The sequence below is a fragment of the Poecile atricapillus genome, chromosome 12 (genome assembly GCF_030490865.1).
Source record: "Poecile atricapillus isolate bPoeAtr1 chromosome 12, bPoeAtr1.hap1, whole genome shotgun sequence".
Lineage (NCBI taxonomy): Eukaryota > Metazoa > Chordata > Aves > Passeriformes > Paridae > Poecile > Poecile atricapillus.
Genome location: NC_081260.1, coordinates 18561259 through 18577714, shown reverse-complemented (window position 1 = coordinate 18577714; position 16456 = coordinate 18561259). Strand labels below are relative to the sequence as shown.

General features: G+C 38.8%; 1 protein-coding gene across 1 annotated transcript in view; it reads right to left on the bottom strand.

Moving 5' to 3' along the window:
- The window catches only part of DIAPH2 (diaphanous related formin 2), a 184671-nt gene that overhangs the window by 152710 nt on the left and 15505 nt on the right, over positions 1–16456 (bottom strand). The window contains exons 3-11 of the mRNA XM_058848183.1: positions 14069–14245; positions 13109–13213; positions 9578–9598; positions 5400–5539; positions 4932–5006; positions 4779–4848; positions 3599–3735; positions 2706–2817; positions 334–444 (exon numbers count right to left, since the gene is read on the bottom strand). Of these exons, the coding sequence (XP_058704166.1) occupies positions 334–444; positions 2706–2817; positions 3599–3735; positions 4779–4848; positions 4932–5006; positions 5400–5539; positions 9578–9598; positions 13109–13213; positions 14069–14245 (948 nt within the window). The remainder of the gene's footprint in view (positions 1–333; positions 445–2705; positions 2818–3598; positions 3736–4778; positions 4849–4931; positions 5007–5399; positions 5540–9577; positions 9599–13108; positions 13214–14068; positions 14246–16456) is intronic.

The window sequence follows — 16456 nt, the reverse complement described above, 5'->3', positions numbered from 1 at the left end:
CACAGAAAACAAGAGCAACAGCATACACAAAGAAAGTTAATCCAACATTGGTTCCACAGCCAGATTCACATTCACTGCATGTGCTTTGAGCTCTTTATGCAGAATTTAGCTACCCTCATTTCATTTCTGATGTATTGACTTGTTTCAACTACTATTCTGGTTTATACAGCTCATGAGAACCTGAATTTGTAACTGCAGGCTGAAAGCAATTTGGATTGATAATCTGACCTTCTGCACCCCCAATCCTTCACATCTGCTGTTCTGGTTAAACAGTTTGGTTATCTTCAACATTCACAGTGGACAGTGATCAACTCCTGGCTACAAATGACTTACAGGCAATATTTTCTTCAGGCCACAACGTAAAAACTCATTTCTCAAGTGTATCCTGAAATCAAGATCCTCAGGGGATGTAACAAGGGCGTTGATGAGCTGCATACATGCTACCTGTAATCAGAAACACAGAATGAAAACCAATCCTTCCAGCCACTGTTTCAGTTGAATTCTGAAGCCAAAGAGATGGATATTATTTATTATGCAGCACACATGAAACACTTGGGTTTATTTTAGCAACATCAAATACTGCTCTGTTTCCATATCAGGATGCTTCTGCTGTGTCAAAATAGTACCACATGAATGATCAGAACAGGATCATGGAATGGGTTGGGTCAGAAAGGAGCTTAAAACTCATCCAGTGCCACTCCAGCCATGGCAGGGACACCTTCCCCCGTCCCAGGAGCTCCCAGCCCCAGTGTCCAGCCTGGCCTTGGGCACTGCCAGGGATCCAGGGACAGCCCCAGCTGTGCCAGGGGCTCACCACCCTAAAATCATACATTAGTTATTCCCAAACTAAAGTTTCCCATTGTACCTCCTTCTCTTTCTCCTCAGCATTCACCAGTTTGAAAACAAACTGCTTCTACAATAACCCAAAACTTAAAACAGCCCACATCAGAACCACCCATACCCAAATTAGTCACATCACCAGGTGTTTTTTCCATTCCTGCACAGCACTTCTGCAAAACACCTGAAGTCTCAGGATAGTGGCTAATGCTTTAATTGAACAGCTGTGCACTTTAATTGATTTATTTGAAAACAGGTAGACAACAGCACAACACCAAAAGTGCTGATCCACATTAAAATACTAAAATGGGCCTCGAGGGAAATACCAAGTTTGGTAAAAGATGTTAACTGCAAATAGAAGTAGCTTTAGAGCAGGACAAAAAAAATCAATAGCTGCAGAGGAAAAAAATCAGATAAAAAGCACCTTCCTGTTTTAATTACATTCACTATTTAGCTTTAATAGAACACCTTATGGAGTATCAAATTTCTATTAAAACACCCTTTCAAAGGCACTCTCTTGATAGAGCTGCATCTTCAGATAATGCAGTATCATCATGCCTGCTTGAATGATTCTTGTTATTTTACTACTATGACATGACTTAACAAGCCAAAGCACATGTCCAATCTGAAATTAATAGAGAGAAGAGGTGCCATCTGCTCTGATTGCTTCTGCCAGAGAGACTCTGCCTTAATGGCTTGTGCTAATACATTACCAGCAAGGAATGATTTTTGTCAGAAACAAGGTAATGAGTCTTGCAATTGTGCCTTCACCGAGGTATCAGTGAGCCTGGGGAGGGGGAGCTTGGCAGGAATGGTGGCTGGTGGCTGTTGTTTGCCTTAAATCAACAAGGTCATGGAGCAGGAGACAACTCCTGAATGAATTCTTCAGTGATGGCACCATTAAGATTAGAATGTCATTTATAGAAACTTATTGGACATCATTAACTCATCAGCTCTGAAACAAGAGGTGCTGATGGTAAACACAGCATTAAGGCAACTACAGCTGATGTGTGTTTGAGCCAAGACTGCAAAAAGGCATCCCAAGGTTACCTGCCCTGCCTGTATTTTTCCATATCTTTCAGCCAAAGTAGCTGAAAAATAAATTTTAGCACAAAATGTGCATAACTACTGTGTTGTGAGAAGGTAAGAAATCCAAGTTTTCCTCCATTAGGATATTCAGCCACTTGGCCTCTATGGAAAAATGGCAGTACCAAAAAAACCCAGCCAATCCCAATTAAAAAAAGCTTCCATCTTCATACAAACCAAAATTCTGGTGCCCACAGAGCATAAAAACCTCTATCCATGGACACATAAGCTGCAATGAACGCAATCTAAGTCATGACTTAGTAAAAACTGGCACAGATTATTTTATTAAGGTATAAAAATAATTTTGAAAGCTCACTAGATCTCAAAGAAGCACTAGTGGCTGATAAAGGCACGTGTTGAACACACAGAGCATGGAATGCAGAGTCCTTGCTGAAAAAAAATACCAATAATATCCTGCTGCACTTTCATCCCAAAAGGAACCCTGCCAAAAATGGGCTCATCCCCTGCTACACCTGCCATAATTAGCATTTATCTGAATATTTCAGAGGCCACAGGTACTGCTGCCCTAAGTACCAGCACTAGGAACAGGTTTATTACCCAAGGTCCAGATTTCTTAATCCTATTTTTGGGACAGGAAGTAGAAAATAACAATTTTCTAACAAGTAGAAAATCTAGTACCAGCAGGGCACCGGAATTTATTTCTCCTCTTTTACTGACCACTGGATCAAAGGCACTAAAAGATGCTCTGTGTAAATGGAAGATCACCAAGCAATACATGGTGTTCAATCTTTCAGCTGAAGCACCCAAAAAAGCAAACTCACCTGCAGCTGGATGAACTCGTGGTTCTCCAGGCCTTCCACAATCTGGGAGAAACGCTCCTCCCTGCTGTGCCTCTCAGCAGCAGTTGTTATAGCACCTAAAAGCTTGTCCAGACTAAGAGAAAGACAAACTGTCACAAGAGCACAGAGCAGCACCAACTTGTTCATTTTAAACATCCTCAGCCCACTACTGACTCAGCTCAGGGCTTTAGTGCACTGACAGTTTAAATTGCATTTAGCTACAGAAAGTTGAAAACAATCCAAGAACCAAGTGTTAAAATTGTCTACAAGATTAATGTTGAAACAAGAAAAAAGGGTGAATAAATCTCTATATTATTATTTCAGCTAAGAAACAACTGATGAGGGGGAAAGTTGCAACCTCTGCAAGATTGTGCACTTGATAACAGCTCAGATGTTTAACATCTGGAAATGCTAATAATTTGTCCTTTCAGAAATCAAAATGTATTACTCTACTGCATAGAAGACATGAAGTTTGCCCATTTTAACCTTCAGTACATAAGCACAGTGGGGAATTTACAGGAAACATATGCCAAGTGATTATCTTGATTTTAAAAATCTCATGGGCAAGTGCTAAGTAACTCAGAGTTGAACTGCTCCAAAGCCCAGCTGTAAATGTAAAATTTCCTGTTCCTGTGGTGGGGAGGTGATCTGTCCTCTCAGACCTTCCACTTCAACCACAATAGGCAGGTCTCTGCTCATTTGCTTTTCTCTGATTTAATACTGAATTAAGGCAACACAGAAGGTGAAGTCTCTTGAATTTTAAACCACATTATTAAAGACTTAATAGGTTACATTTGTTTCACTGTCAACTTTTCTCACCTGTGTCCAAATTAACAACTCATGAGCACAAAAAGCAACTTCACTATCTCACTTACATGTTTTCCTCTCCAACAATGCAGATGGCAGAAAGTATTTTCACTGTCTCAGTCATCATGTGTGGTTGCTTTGGATCAATTGCTCTTGACAACAGCAGGAGACTTCTTTCATCTCCTAAAATCCTTTGCAAACCGTACTGGGAGAAACAAAATGATGAATGTACATGGTGAAAAGGTTGGGCTTGCCTTGGCTACTCATCACCAACTTAAGATCCTGAGGGATTCTCCCAACTCCTCCCTCCCAGAGGAGATCTGGCAGCACTCCCTCCACCAGAACCCCACCAGAACCCCTGGCCATCATTGCCTGGGGACACAGGGCAGTGTGCCCAGTTCTTCCTGCATTTGAGGCTTTCTCCTGACACAGACAATCAGCTCCTCAGGACACCAGGACCTTGTAAAATCAGTAGGCACCAAAAGATAAAGCAGGTTTTATTTCCTATCTATATCTGAAACACCTCAGAAGAATGAAAAATCTGCTTTTCTCCCAGTTCATTAGACCAGCTCTTCTGTGAGGTCTTTCTAAACTGAGTAAAAGTAATCATAAGTAACTTTTATGCAATTTTACCTGCTGGGGAGGATACATAAATACAAGACTTCAGATTTTGCTACAAATAAAGCAAAACTATAAGTTTAACACATCAGCTTCTAGCAGGTACTCACACTCTGTAAACCTGAGTAACTATGTTGGAAACAAATCAGATACAACTTAACCTAATCCTTTACCCATGACCTACCAACTTAAAAACTGCCGCTGAAAAGATACCAAATCCTACTCAAATCAGATGAAAAGTAAGTTATATTAATAAGCATGTATTGAAATCTGAACTTGGAATTATTATTTCTTTCAATTTCAAAGGAATTTTCAAATTCACTTAAATTTATACTATCATCCTCTCTTTATCAAATATTTTACTTCCAAAGTAAATAGTGTTTAACAAAATTAAGAAAAATAGTGGGTTTTTTACCCTGTATTTAACAAAATTAAGCAAATATGTAGAAAGGCTCCTGAAGAAGACTCTCAAGAGAAGTTACACTGAAGTTTAAGACCTGCATTTCCAAAGAGTTAAACACTGGATATAAAAGCTTTCCTTCCCCCTCCAACATTTACCATGCCATGTACATCTTGAACTGAACAAAACCCAATCATGCTAGAAGTATGTGAATTTAAAGTAATACTTACTTTATTGTTCATAAATGCTTTGAGGCACTGGATAAGTTTATGTTGATTTTTCTTATCAATACTTTCTTGCCTTGAAAGGAATGAGAAAAAAATCACATAAGGAAAATATTCACAATCTCCCCATCCCTCCCTTCAAGAGATCCAGGTTCTTACTGTTTCTTGTCCAGAAGCTTTTCCAATGCATCCAACAGAAGTCCAAGCCCTTCATGTCCAAAATTATTAACCCAGCTGGAAATAAAAAACCAAAGAAAAATGCTTTTAATTACTCCTGAATCAAATGCAAAACCTGCAATGCTATTTCCCTGTTACTGCTTGTGCTGCCCTTCACAGGCTCCACTTTTGGTCTCACTTCCCAAAAGATCTGATCAGCCACGAAGGCAAACAGTTCCAGCCTGTGCAAATTGCTGAAAGCCCCAGTGAAAGGTGAGGAGATGCTGCAGACAGCTGCAAACATTTCACTTATCCTTACCCAGGGTGCTGAGAGCACTGCTCTCCTGTCAACAAGCATTAATATAATTACTCTGGTTTCAAAAAAAACCCCCACAGCCCACAAGTCTCCTGCTTAGCAAAAACAGAATAAATACTATAAATCAAAACTATTGCAGGAATTGTTCTGCTTACCTGACTGGATTGCTGGTTAGAGACACTCTCAAAGACTCCAGGCAATTAAGAAGTTTTTCATCTGAAATTCCAGATCTCAGTTCATGGATATATTCTTGTGAGGACAGGGTACATTCGTGCTTGCTGTTTTTTAGTCCACCCTATCACAGAAGACAGAATGCTGCTGAGTGTTCTAGTGATCAGTGTTTAGATGATAAAACACAAAGCTATTATTTCCACCTGAATTTTCAAATCAAAGTGCAAGTATTCAAGACACCTGACTTAGATTTGTCATCAGTGTTTAATACTTTTGGTTTTACATCACAAGGTTAACTATTCTCACTAGAATCTTTTTCACTTCTTTGAGTAAAAGTGCATGCAGTACAAATTGAATATAAAAAATTAATTCCATCATTCAGCTGTATTAACATATTTCATGAGAGTGTATCAAGCAGCTACTTCACAAGACAGTATTGAAACAATCAAAGAGAGACACAGGAAAATCCAGTTCATGCAACTTCATGAGCCAGTTGTTTGCTGTACCATAGTGGGTGTTTGGCCCCTAACAGAGATACCTGGAGGATCTTGTTTGCTGCAAGAAAATAATACAGGAGATTTGGAAAAACTCTGTCCTGCTGAAGTGCCACTACAGAAGAATAACTAATTACACAGTATTTCACTATTAAAACACCTGAGTATCAGTTTTTAGAGCTAGAGTATTCAAAGTCATGAACAAGACAAAACATTTTTCCAAAAGGTGCAACTAATCTTTTGTACAGCTCTGACAAGCTGCAGTAGGCTTATCTCAGAAGAGTGGTTTTGATTCATTTGCAGCTCCTAAAGCTCCTTAGCTCTCAAGGGTCTGCTGAAGAGAACCTGATAAAGATGTCAGGGGTGTAAAGGCAATAGCAAGTGCCTGTCCTAGAAGAGGATTTATATGCATTTGGTTTTAATTGTATCACTTCCACTACAAATATTCAAATTGTCTCTCTTGCACAAAGCTCCACTTCTTAAAAACCTTCTGCTTTGTTCTCTTCAAATTCTTACCATTCATTTCCCAAAACCACACTAAGTATGGCTGACAACAAAATGACTTGGCTAAATTTAAGCTACTGACTTTGACCTAGCCAGATTCAAGGCACAAACCAGAAGTGAATTGACAATACACTTTCAGAACAAAACCAGGACAGACTGTGACTGCAGTGAGACAAGAGGATCTGCACTGGCTCAGCTTTGAGGATTTTCCTTGTTGACATGCACAGCACCTTCAGCTGGGCATCACACACCAGGTACACATCAAAGGACCGAGGCAAAGATGAGTAAGAAGGATATAAAGGGACTAGAATAAGTCACCATCGACATCCTAAACAAAGAGATGCTCTTCCACCAAAAGAAAAATGAAAAAATGAGTGGGGATTATCTTTATAAGAGTAGGAGCTGATTGTAAATCAAGTTAATACATCAAAAATCATCAAAATGCAGAAAAATCACTCTGAAGGACCATAAGGTAAAGAACTAGGAAAAAGGAACAGCTTTATCCCACCCCACAATACAGATTTAACTGGGCACAAATTTGGTTATTGCAGCCATTCCCCAAATGGTAAAAGAGGACAGAAATGCTGCTGAGAGCCACAAAATGGACAGAGATGAGACAATGGCACCTTCAATCAATGCCATTACCAGTCAAGCTAGACCCTGAGAAGCCCTAAGGAATGCAAGACAGTGTTATTTTCCCAAGAGATGAGTTTGTCCCTCCACTGCAGTCTGCTGCAAGCTCCAAAGGAGACTCCAGTTCAGACTGGGGCAAGCTGAAGTCTTGGCTGCTCTTTGTTTCCTATTTAATCCGAGGTGGGACCTTGCTGCCTCCTCTTTCTGTGCCATCCAGGCCATTAGAGCAGCACCTCTGCTCTGCCCAGTCCCTTATTTTCAGGAGGCCCCTGACTCCCTCAAAAATCACTCAATAGTTGAAAGAACTGGCAGTGTGCTCTGCTAAGGCTCCTTCCCATGGCTTGCAGGACAGGCACATTTCCTCACTGACTCTTTGAAAAACCACCTTGAACTGCACAGCAATAAGGAACCAACTCCTCTTCCTTATTCTCCTCCCTCTTCAAAATGGATGGTTACTCAAGACAGCTCAAAAATCCATTCTTGAAATCTTTCAGAGAATTTTCAGCTTACCAGGATTACTTTCTGTTATTCCCTGCAATCAATGTCTTGGTCTCAATCTGCTCTTACCTCGAATGCTGAACCAGGTGCTTCTTATTTCCCAATTCAAAGAGTTTGATTGGAATACTGCTTTTAAGTATTGCTGTGCCTGATACAGATCAGATTTTAATACAAATATTTCTTATTTATTTTGGGATGTAAAGTCTTAGTAAAAAATGTTTTACAGAACATCTAATAACGATGAAAGCAAAAGTGAAGTAGGTAGAAATTGAGGAGGGTTGGGTCCCATATCAGAATGTTCAGAGATGAAACCAATGCTTAGGAATTAAAATCTTCAACATTAGTTGCTGACTGGTCACCTTCAGAGTGTGACAATTAAGGCAGAGAATGATTAATTGATGGCAGCTGAAATGAAAGCCTGCAGCACACAGCAGCCCCACCAGTGCTGAGGACCCCATGTAAAAATCAAATAAGATCAAGCTCCCAGGTTCCCATGAACAGGGAAACGTCTGCAATCTCTACAATACAACAGCACTGCCAGGAGCATCCCAAAATTCCTCCCCTCCCTGATCACAGTGAATCTGTAAATCTTCAGGGAGATAGCTCCACGTGCTGGCAGAAGCAAACAGCTCCCAAAGGATGAATCCTGGAGGAAGTGCAAGCACTCTGTAAGCAATTCTATGCAAAGCCATACTCCAGGCACAGCATTTCTTGTTTTAGTATTTAGAAAGTTATTTGCACAAAAACATGCTTTTAATGCAGAGCTGTTCTTGCTCTCTATCACACCCTGAACTCAAAGGGAAGAAAACGTGTTAGAATTTCCTTCCTAGCCATAGTGGGAGCATCAGCTTCCTTAATAAAGTAACCTCTTCACAAAGCAGCTGTTCAGGCTGATTGGCACCATAAGGAAATTGCACAGCAGCAGGGATTATCTGAAACTGGTTTTATCACACTGAACTGGAAAATTAATAATTTGTCCCCTCCAAAATGGAATACCTTTAAATACATAAGCACAATGAAAGTGCTTCTTCCTCAGTCAGGGAAGAACCAACAGTGTGTACAAAACTAAAAAGTACCGGTGAACATAAAAATCTCTTTAAAGTCCACCCTGAATAAAACAAAGCCAAGAGAAAAATCTGCAGGAATATAGTATGTAGGATAAAAACCTAACTACATCTGAGGTGTTGATTACACAGTTTCTTTTTGGAGATTGTTCTCTATCATTTTTACTACAGAATTTAATTACTGAATATGACCTAAGTAGAAAGCCTTTATCTACCTGAAAAGCCTCTTTTAGCTGTAATCAAAAATAAAGTCCATCCATAATTTAAAAGGACATCTTTGCTTTCAACCATTATTTTAAATCAATATGTAATTATTCCCAAAAAAAAATCTTTTTCTAGGAAACAAAAACTTGCTGAACTCACTTCAACAAATTAAATCCCAAATATTTGTTTATAATATTTAAATTCAATCAAGACAACATAAAATGTAGATGAGGCCTTGGTAAGAGAAAAGTTATGCTCTCAGTGATCTCATCTTCAACTTTTTGACCTCCTGAATCCTCTAAATTAATCTTATTCTCACATTGATCTGCTCTGGCATTTCCAAGACAAGCTATGAAAAATAACAATTAGGACATAAATTCCCCATCTAAACAGAATGAAGTAAGCCAAATATTGTCAATTTAAAATCTCAAGTGTCTGCCTTCAACAGAAATCAAGACAAGCTTGAATTATATCTGTTGCTCACAATGAAGAGATGAGCTCAGTGAGTTTGGAGCATTTGAACTGCATTGAAGTCTGAAGCTTCAGACTCCTGAAACCTTGAAGAAATCCCTCCAAAGTGCAAGGAATGATCTCATACTGGAAAGATTAACATGATTGAGTAGGTTGACAATTATTTTGATAAAACAAGCATTCAGTTGTTCCCACTGAATTTTAAAAACCCAGATAAAAGTCCAAAATATTCCAGCCTAATGTCTAAAAAGGGAAGTTCAGAAGAGAAAACAAAACTCTCATGTTCGTACTCACCGGAACTTTACTTCCGACTATCTGCATGCAGTGGTCAGCCAAGAGAGGTTATTGTGTAAAAAAGATAATAATAATACATAAATAAACACAGCACAGTACTTAGTAGGATGTAGTTGCACACACATTTTTCAGTGTTTAATCATTAGTAGTAGTTACATTCTTTTATTAATTTATCAACCTGTTTTGGGGTTAGAGCTTCTCAACAGGAAAACAGCTCCTCTACTGCAGGAGCAACAATTCCAAATTCTTATGTTCTGCTGATGAATCATCAGCTTTGACACATTTACCAAAAAATAACTAAATACCTGTCTTGCTAGCTACATCTTGAAAGATTAAATATGCTATTTGTTAAAATTATCGGGTCAGATACTTGATATATGACACTGAGAACACACTAGTGGCAAACTGACTTCCTTGTAGGTATAACAACTGCTTTTATTATGCAGCTTTTGATCTTCCTAGATGATGTCACCATTGAACTTAATTAAGTCTTTGTAATCAAAGACATAGCCTACAGTTATAACCCCAACTTGCATTTCAGAAAATCTCACATGACATTTTTATTCAACTGCTCAGTATGGATGCTTTTAATTACACGGGTAATTAAACAGTGATTTTCAGAATGCCATCTTCTCTTTACCATGGACCAGCATCTCCCTCTATTCATGAACAAAAAGTTGCCTTTCCCCAGAGGAAGCTGCAGGAAGGCAGCACATCTGTGCCCTGTTCTGTCACCCTGCACAAACAGCCACACTCCTGGGAACACTGGGACAATGGACATCTGCTCCAGCCTCTCCTCCTCTGCTGCTCACCTGCAGCCCCTCCACTGCACAACCACTCCTGGCTGCTCTGCTGCTGACATCTCAATGTCACTCAATCTGTTCAGCCTCTACCTGCTTCAGTTCCTGCTCTCTCTCTCTTCCCTTGCTCCTTTAGGAACTCTTTCAGAAACAAAATCCCTGCAAGTCTTTCACAACCAACACTTCTCTTCCTCAAGAGGTTTCCTCTAGAAGCACAAGAAGGGATTGCCATCAGCAAACAATCTCCTCCTCTCACCCATGTTCGACTGCTCAGTACAGCACAAAATGTCACCAGGTTCAGCTCTGAAACAGAATTTCAATCCTTCAGTTCTCAGGTATCATTTCCATGGTCAACAATCTTTCTCTTCGAGTGAGAGAAGGAATGAGAAGCACAGAAAATCACTTCCCATGAAAGCATCCAGCTCATCAGCTTCTACATCATGTCCTTCACCCCCAAGGAAAACTTTCTTCACCCAGTGAAATCCAAAGTTCCTGTCTCAGAACTCTGAAGACAAGTGTTTCAGAAAAGCATGGTCAACATGCTGCAGACAGCACACAGGCAGAGAAAATGAAGCACCAAATTTAAAATAATTTGGTTAAGACAACATCAGCAAATGAGAGTGATTTTCACATGAAGGGAGGGAGCTCAAAAGCCTAAGAAAAACAAACATGAAATGAACTGCAAGAAGTCACATCAACTGTTAAATGTGTTTTGTGAGCTATAAGCAGAAGGTCCAAGTATTTTCAGTGTAAAAAAGGAAGACATAACTATCTGTGACAAAAGAAAAAGGTAGAAAATATAAAGACAGATCGCTTTGAATGCAACCAGCATTTTCATGGAAGACAATCCTGAAGAAAGGAAAGTTTGACAATTCATGATGCAGTAAAGATTAACTAGGGCTTGAATTCATTGAGCAGAATAATAGTTGCACTAAACAGAAGATGAAATTACAAGTGAAAATGAGGTTTTTGTGCCCCTGTAAGATCCCAATCAACATTTAAAGTATTTTAGGGTTTGTTTTTAATAATCAAGATGCTAGCTATTTAAAAGTTAAATTAGGATAACATGCTATAGAAAGGTAATGTAGATTTCTGAGAGACTCCATTCAAATGCTGTGATTCAATTGCAAGGAGGATGTACTAAAGCACACAAACTTCAATATGAGCTGTTTTTCCTCTAGGAAAAACACTTTGCCACATGTAAAAACATCCACACTGCTGCTGACTTAAGCCCAAAGTGCACATCCACGTACGAGGACCTTTTAGGATGACTTGGTTTTAAATTGTTAGTGCATTTGGACAAATATATTCCCAGTTCTGTTATGTTTCCCACGCTGCAGCACACACAGGGAGAATGCAATGCATTAAAATTTCAGCAGTGAGCCATGCAATGGGAGCCATGCTTTCCTTACTCAGCTGCACAACTCTGGCATCGAGACAGCTACGTTTCAGCTGCAGTGAATGTGAGAGCCATCACCACTGTTCAACTACTTTGTGGGGAAAAATGCAAATATTTCCATTTCTACTTCCACTTTCTACTGCTTCAAAGTATTTTTGCATACTAAGAAAAATTCCAGATTTAATATTGATCATCTAGTGAAGATAAAAACCTTACAAAGCGTAATTAACAGTTCCCAAAGACAGTCTAGCTCATAGTTCATAACATTCACTGCATAAGCTTGAATAATTCTCCAGTAATTTGTACATTTAGTTAGACCATGCTTAAAGCACTGGATTCCTTCCAGCACACACTAAAGGACTGTGGATTTTGTTTAAGATTAACTGATGCAGGAACATCACTCCTCTCAGAACTTAAATCACCATTTTCATTACCATTTCATCACCATTTTAACACAAGCTTTTCCTCATTGAAGTTCATAATGTTTCATGCAAGGCATTTGCATAATAATTGCACGTCATTGTCATCTTAATGTTTGAAATTTAACTCTGCAGAGCTGATTTTCAAGGTTAACAAGGGACAAGTCTGTACTTCTTGCAGTCCACACTTAAAGATTCCTTAGCAGACATGACCATAATCTTCACTTATTTCTATATTTGCCATAGTCAACTTCTAACACACACAAAGCATTGCTGGTGTATTTTATAACTAATTAGTACCAACAGCTCTGCTGCAGAAAATAAACTGCATCTCTTCACTATGTGAAATTGTATTTACCCACCCCAAAAATGTTGGGAGTACCCAATCATTTCCTTACACTTCTTGCACTCCAAAGGAGTCAGAATTCAAAACTTCTGCATGAAGGGTTAATCAGTCAATTAAATTAGAGAATAATCAATATCAATGAAAAGTCAAAATATTTTTTCTATTCAAAACGTGATTTGAAACTGTTTTTAAGACAAGCTTTTCACTAAAGGAGTCTAGTACCTTGCTACTGAAACCACAAAGTCAGAAACTTTGGGTACTGGTACTTCAGATGAATTGCACAGAAATATGCTCAGCTTCCATCCATGACTCTACATCACTGGATTTGCAATTTCTTATAGTTTCTAAGAAAGGATCACGTTTTTACATCACCCAGTGAGGGAAATGCAAACTAACTGCTCAGATGCAGCTGCAAGCATTTAGAAGTGTGTTAGTAAGTACACATTTATTTTCTCCTACTACTCTTACATAAATCCAGATAAAAAATTTGAAGTTTCAAGCTTGAAAAGCCCAAGACTCAAAGCTAAGCTCCATCCTCAGGTGTGCCCAGGACAGGTGAGTACTTACGGATTTGGCAGTTGCAGAAATGTACTGGACAACCATCTCCCGTTTGGTGCTCAAGTCCTTGTCTCGTAACGGAGCTTTACGTTCCTCATTCAGGTTCATGTCTTCCTGCACACAAACAGACCACACCACATCAGGAACACAGCTCAGCATTTTTATTAGTCTGTGCTCTTTTTAAGCTGCTTTTGTTAAATAATTTTCAAACAAACAGAAGTGGCTTTTTGCCAGTTTAGCTGTGTCTGCTTGATTTTGCCCTACCTGGTTTTCTTATTTGATTATGTCACCTCCAAGTCTTCACTGGCTTTGTGATTCAGCCAAAATTTAAATTGCGTCAAGTGTAGTAAACATTTGTGAAATTTGGCTCAAGAAGTAAAACTAGAGGACAAGCACAACAATTCTACAGCTCAAGTTGATGCTAAGTGTTTACTCTTGTGATGTTCCTGTGCTTTTAGTGAAATCTTACCAGGGTGGACACCACTCCTGCACTGTCTAATCAGAAAGCTGCTATTACACGGATTATTAGCTTGTGGAAGGGGTACAGGTGAAACTGCTCCAACTGACGTATTTAAAACAAACCCAGAAGTCTAAATGCTCTGCTAGATTAAATCTATTGAGACATTTCTTTTAACTTAATAACTGATTAAGTACAGTGCAGTCATTACTAGTCATGACTAGGCTTGCCATTAAAAGTCAAAGTAACTTCAGACTGGCACCTAAGAGCAGTCAATGTTCCTGTAATCACTGCTGGGGAACAGCCTTGGCACAGAGCTGCTGGTCTCTGAGACAGATCTATTGTCTGCTTCAACTACCATTGCTTGGAAAAGGTACAAACTAATCCCTTAACAAGCAAATCAAGCAAGAGTTAATTAACACTTATCCAATCCTTCAAAAGACACAGCTCCACTGAACAGAGCAGAGCCACCCAGTGGAACAGGACAGTTCTTCCCCATACACACATCTTACCATCATTTTTTCAAAGAGATCCATGACTTCTTTCTCTGATAAGTTCATGCAGCGCTCATCAACAAGTGCCTGGGCGTGTGGGATCTCGCTGATGGAAGGCTGGGAGTCAATAGGATGTTGAATGAGAAGCTTCTCTCTCTTCACTGCTGATTTTCTGAAGCTTGTGATTCTGTCACGCTGCAAAGACATTCAAAAATGAGCAGAAATAGAAATAAAGCAGCCAATTACATGGCAGCAATGCACATGGTTTTAGTTAATTCAAGCAGCAGAGTTAAACTGAACTGTAAGTAAAAACACTCTAATATTCAGAGATTACTTTGCACAGAGGACAGTAACATGTAAGGTAAACTTAGGACAGGTCACATGCAAAAGGGGTTTAAATATTTCTCACTGATCCAAAATTGCACCAGCTAGGTTAAACTCTTTGCACTTCAAAATCTTCTCCCATTACTCTCCAATTATCCTGATAATAAATAAATAAATATGGTACCATTAAGGTACTGAATGTGCAATGTTCCTTCACCTGAAGGGCTACAAGTGTTTGGAGGAAGCCGAAAAAGGCAGCGTTGGGAAGGAGGTACTCACAAGTTCATCAGGCTTATAAAAAATCCTGCTGAAGTAAAATAAAGTTTGTAGAGGAATTAACGCTCCAAGCATAGTTCAGAACTCCTTGAAGAGTTTTAGAGCAGGAACTCCTGGAATTAGTGGCGAGCTTTAGAAAGGCAGGTGGTGGATTGCTCACACGGCAGCAGCCAGCCCAGGTTAAACACAAGCACCAGAGCCTGTGGTTAGGGCTGACCCCAATCCCAACTCCTGGGCTGCAAGCATGCTCACATAGGGTTAATATTGGAAAGAACCAGCACCTTCCTTATAAGGCCATTCTTATTGTATTTATAGCATAAAACTATTCTGAGTCCAATTTTTTTTCTTTTTTTTTATTATTTTATTTTTTATTTTTTTATTTCTTATTTAACAACTGTATTTATTTATACATAATCATGTTCCTTTTGAGAACACCATGCATAGACCAATTTTCCTCAAAGAACTGTTTGCATCCACAAATACTCCTGTATTTGTTTCAGGCACTCAACAGCCTTATGAAGATGTGCTTTCATCTAACAGCAGCTTATGTAGGGTTCCCAGGATCATCCAGAGCAGTTATCTCCACCAAAACACGTCAACCAAAATTTATATTGGCTACAATTAAAGGAGCTCTCCAAGGTGTGAAATGTCTGATTTTTCTGGAGTATTTCATTTGCAAAAATTTTGATTCATTTTAGATTGGCAAGCCCAAAGTGGAGACACTAGAGCGAGAGCTGTGGAGTATGGAGAGGAAAGATTATTTTTCTGTTGTTTTGTTTATTTTTAATTGCTGTTCTTCATTGTTTATGTTGTTTTTTTGAGATCCCACATGATTACCTTAAATTTCTGAAGGAAAGTGTCCCTAGATAAGCTGCATTCCCTGTCAAGTTCTTTTGAGTTTGTTTTTTTTTTGAGGGAAGGGTGGCAGGGGAGTTTTCTTCTTTCTTAGACATTTTTATATTTGTGGACAGAAGCACAATACCTACAAGGATACTGCTCATGTCTTTGATAAAGCAAGAATATTACTTTAATCCATTTTCTACCTTATTAGAATAGTTTACATTACATTTTTGGAAACTAAAATTAGGGCATAGCCTGGTGGAAAAAGCCAGTACCCAAATTTAGCCAAATGCAGTTTTATGTTGACCATTCAACAGTCATAAAAAGTCATTTAAAATCCAATTTCACCACACTGTCATCTGTTTCAAGTATAACTTATTAACAACAAATTTGTTCAATGAGATTGCACTGGTGAGATCACTTGAAAGATACAAAGGAATTTCCGATGTGATTACCAGGCACCATCTCCTTATTTCAGATGTGCACACAATCATTAACTACAGAACCACTCTGGCTTTATTTTATATGATATCATATATATATGATACAAGGCTGTAATTTTAATGAAATCAATTTTGATAGAAGTTCCTAAAAAAACACTTTGGAATGAGTTTGAAAGTATTCAGCTTTACCAAGTTAGTGCTACTGAATACAAACGTGCTTTTTGGCACTCAGTACACATTCATCACCCAAAATGGTTCCACTTGAATCATGTGGCAACCAACTTTGAAGAACCACTGCAGATCATTTACTGGCAAGGAGAAGGTCAAGAGAAATAACACTTCAACTATTGAGTAACAGTTTCAACACAGCCACAGGATTACTAAAGTATTTGAAATGTGCACAAGGAAGTTTCTCCAAATAGAAATCATGATTAATCTGCTTCAACTGAAGTTACAAATTAAGATCTTTAGAAATAGTCACTCAGTTTTCTGAAATCTAATGCTTAATATCCTTATAAGAATG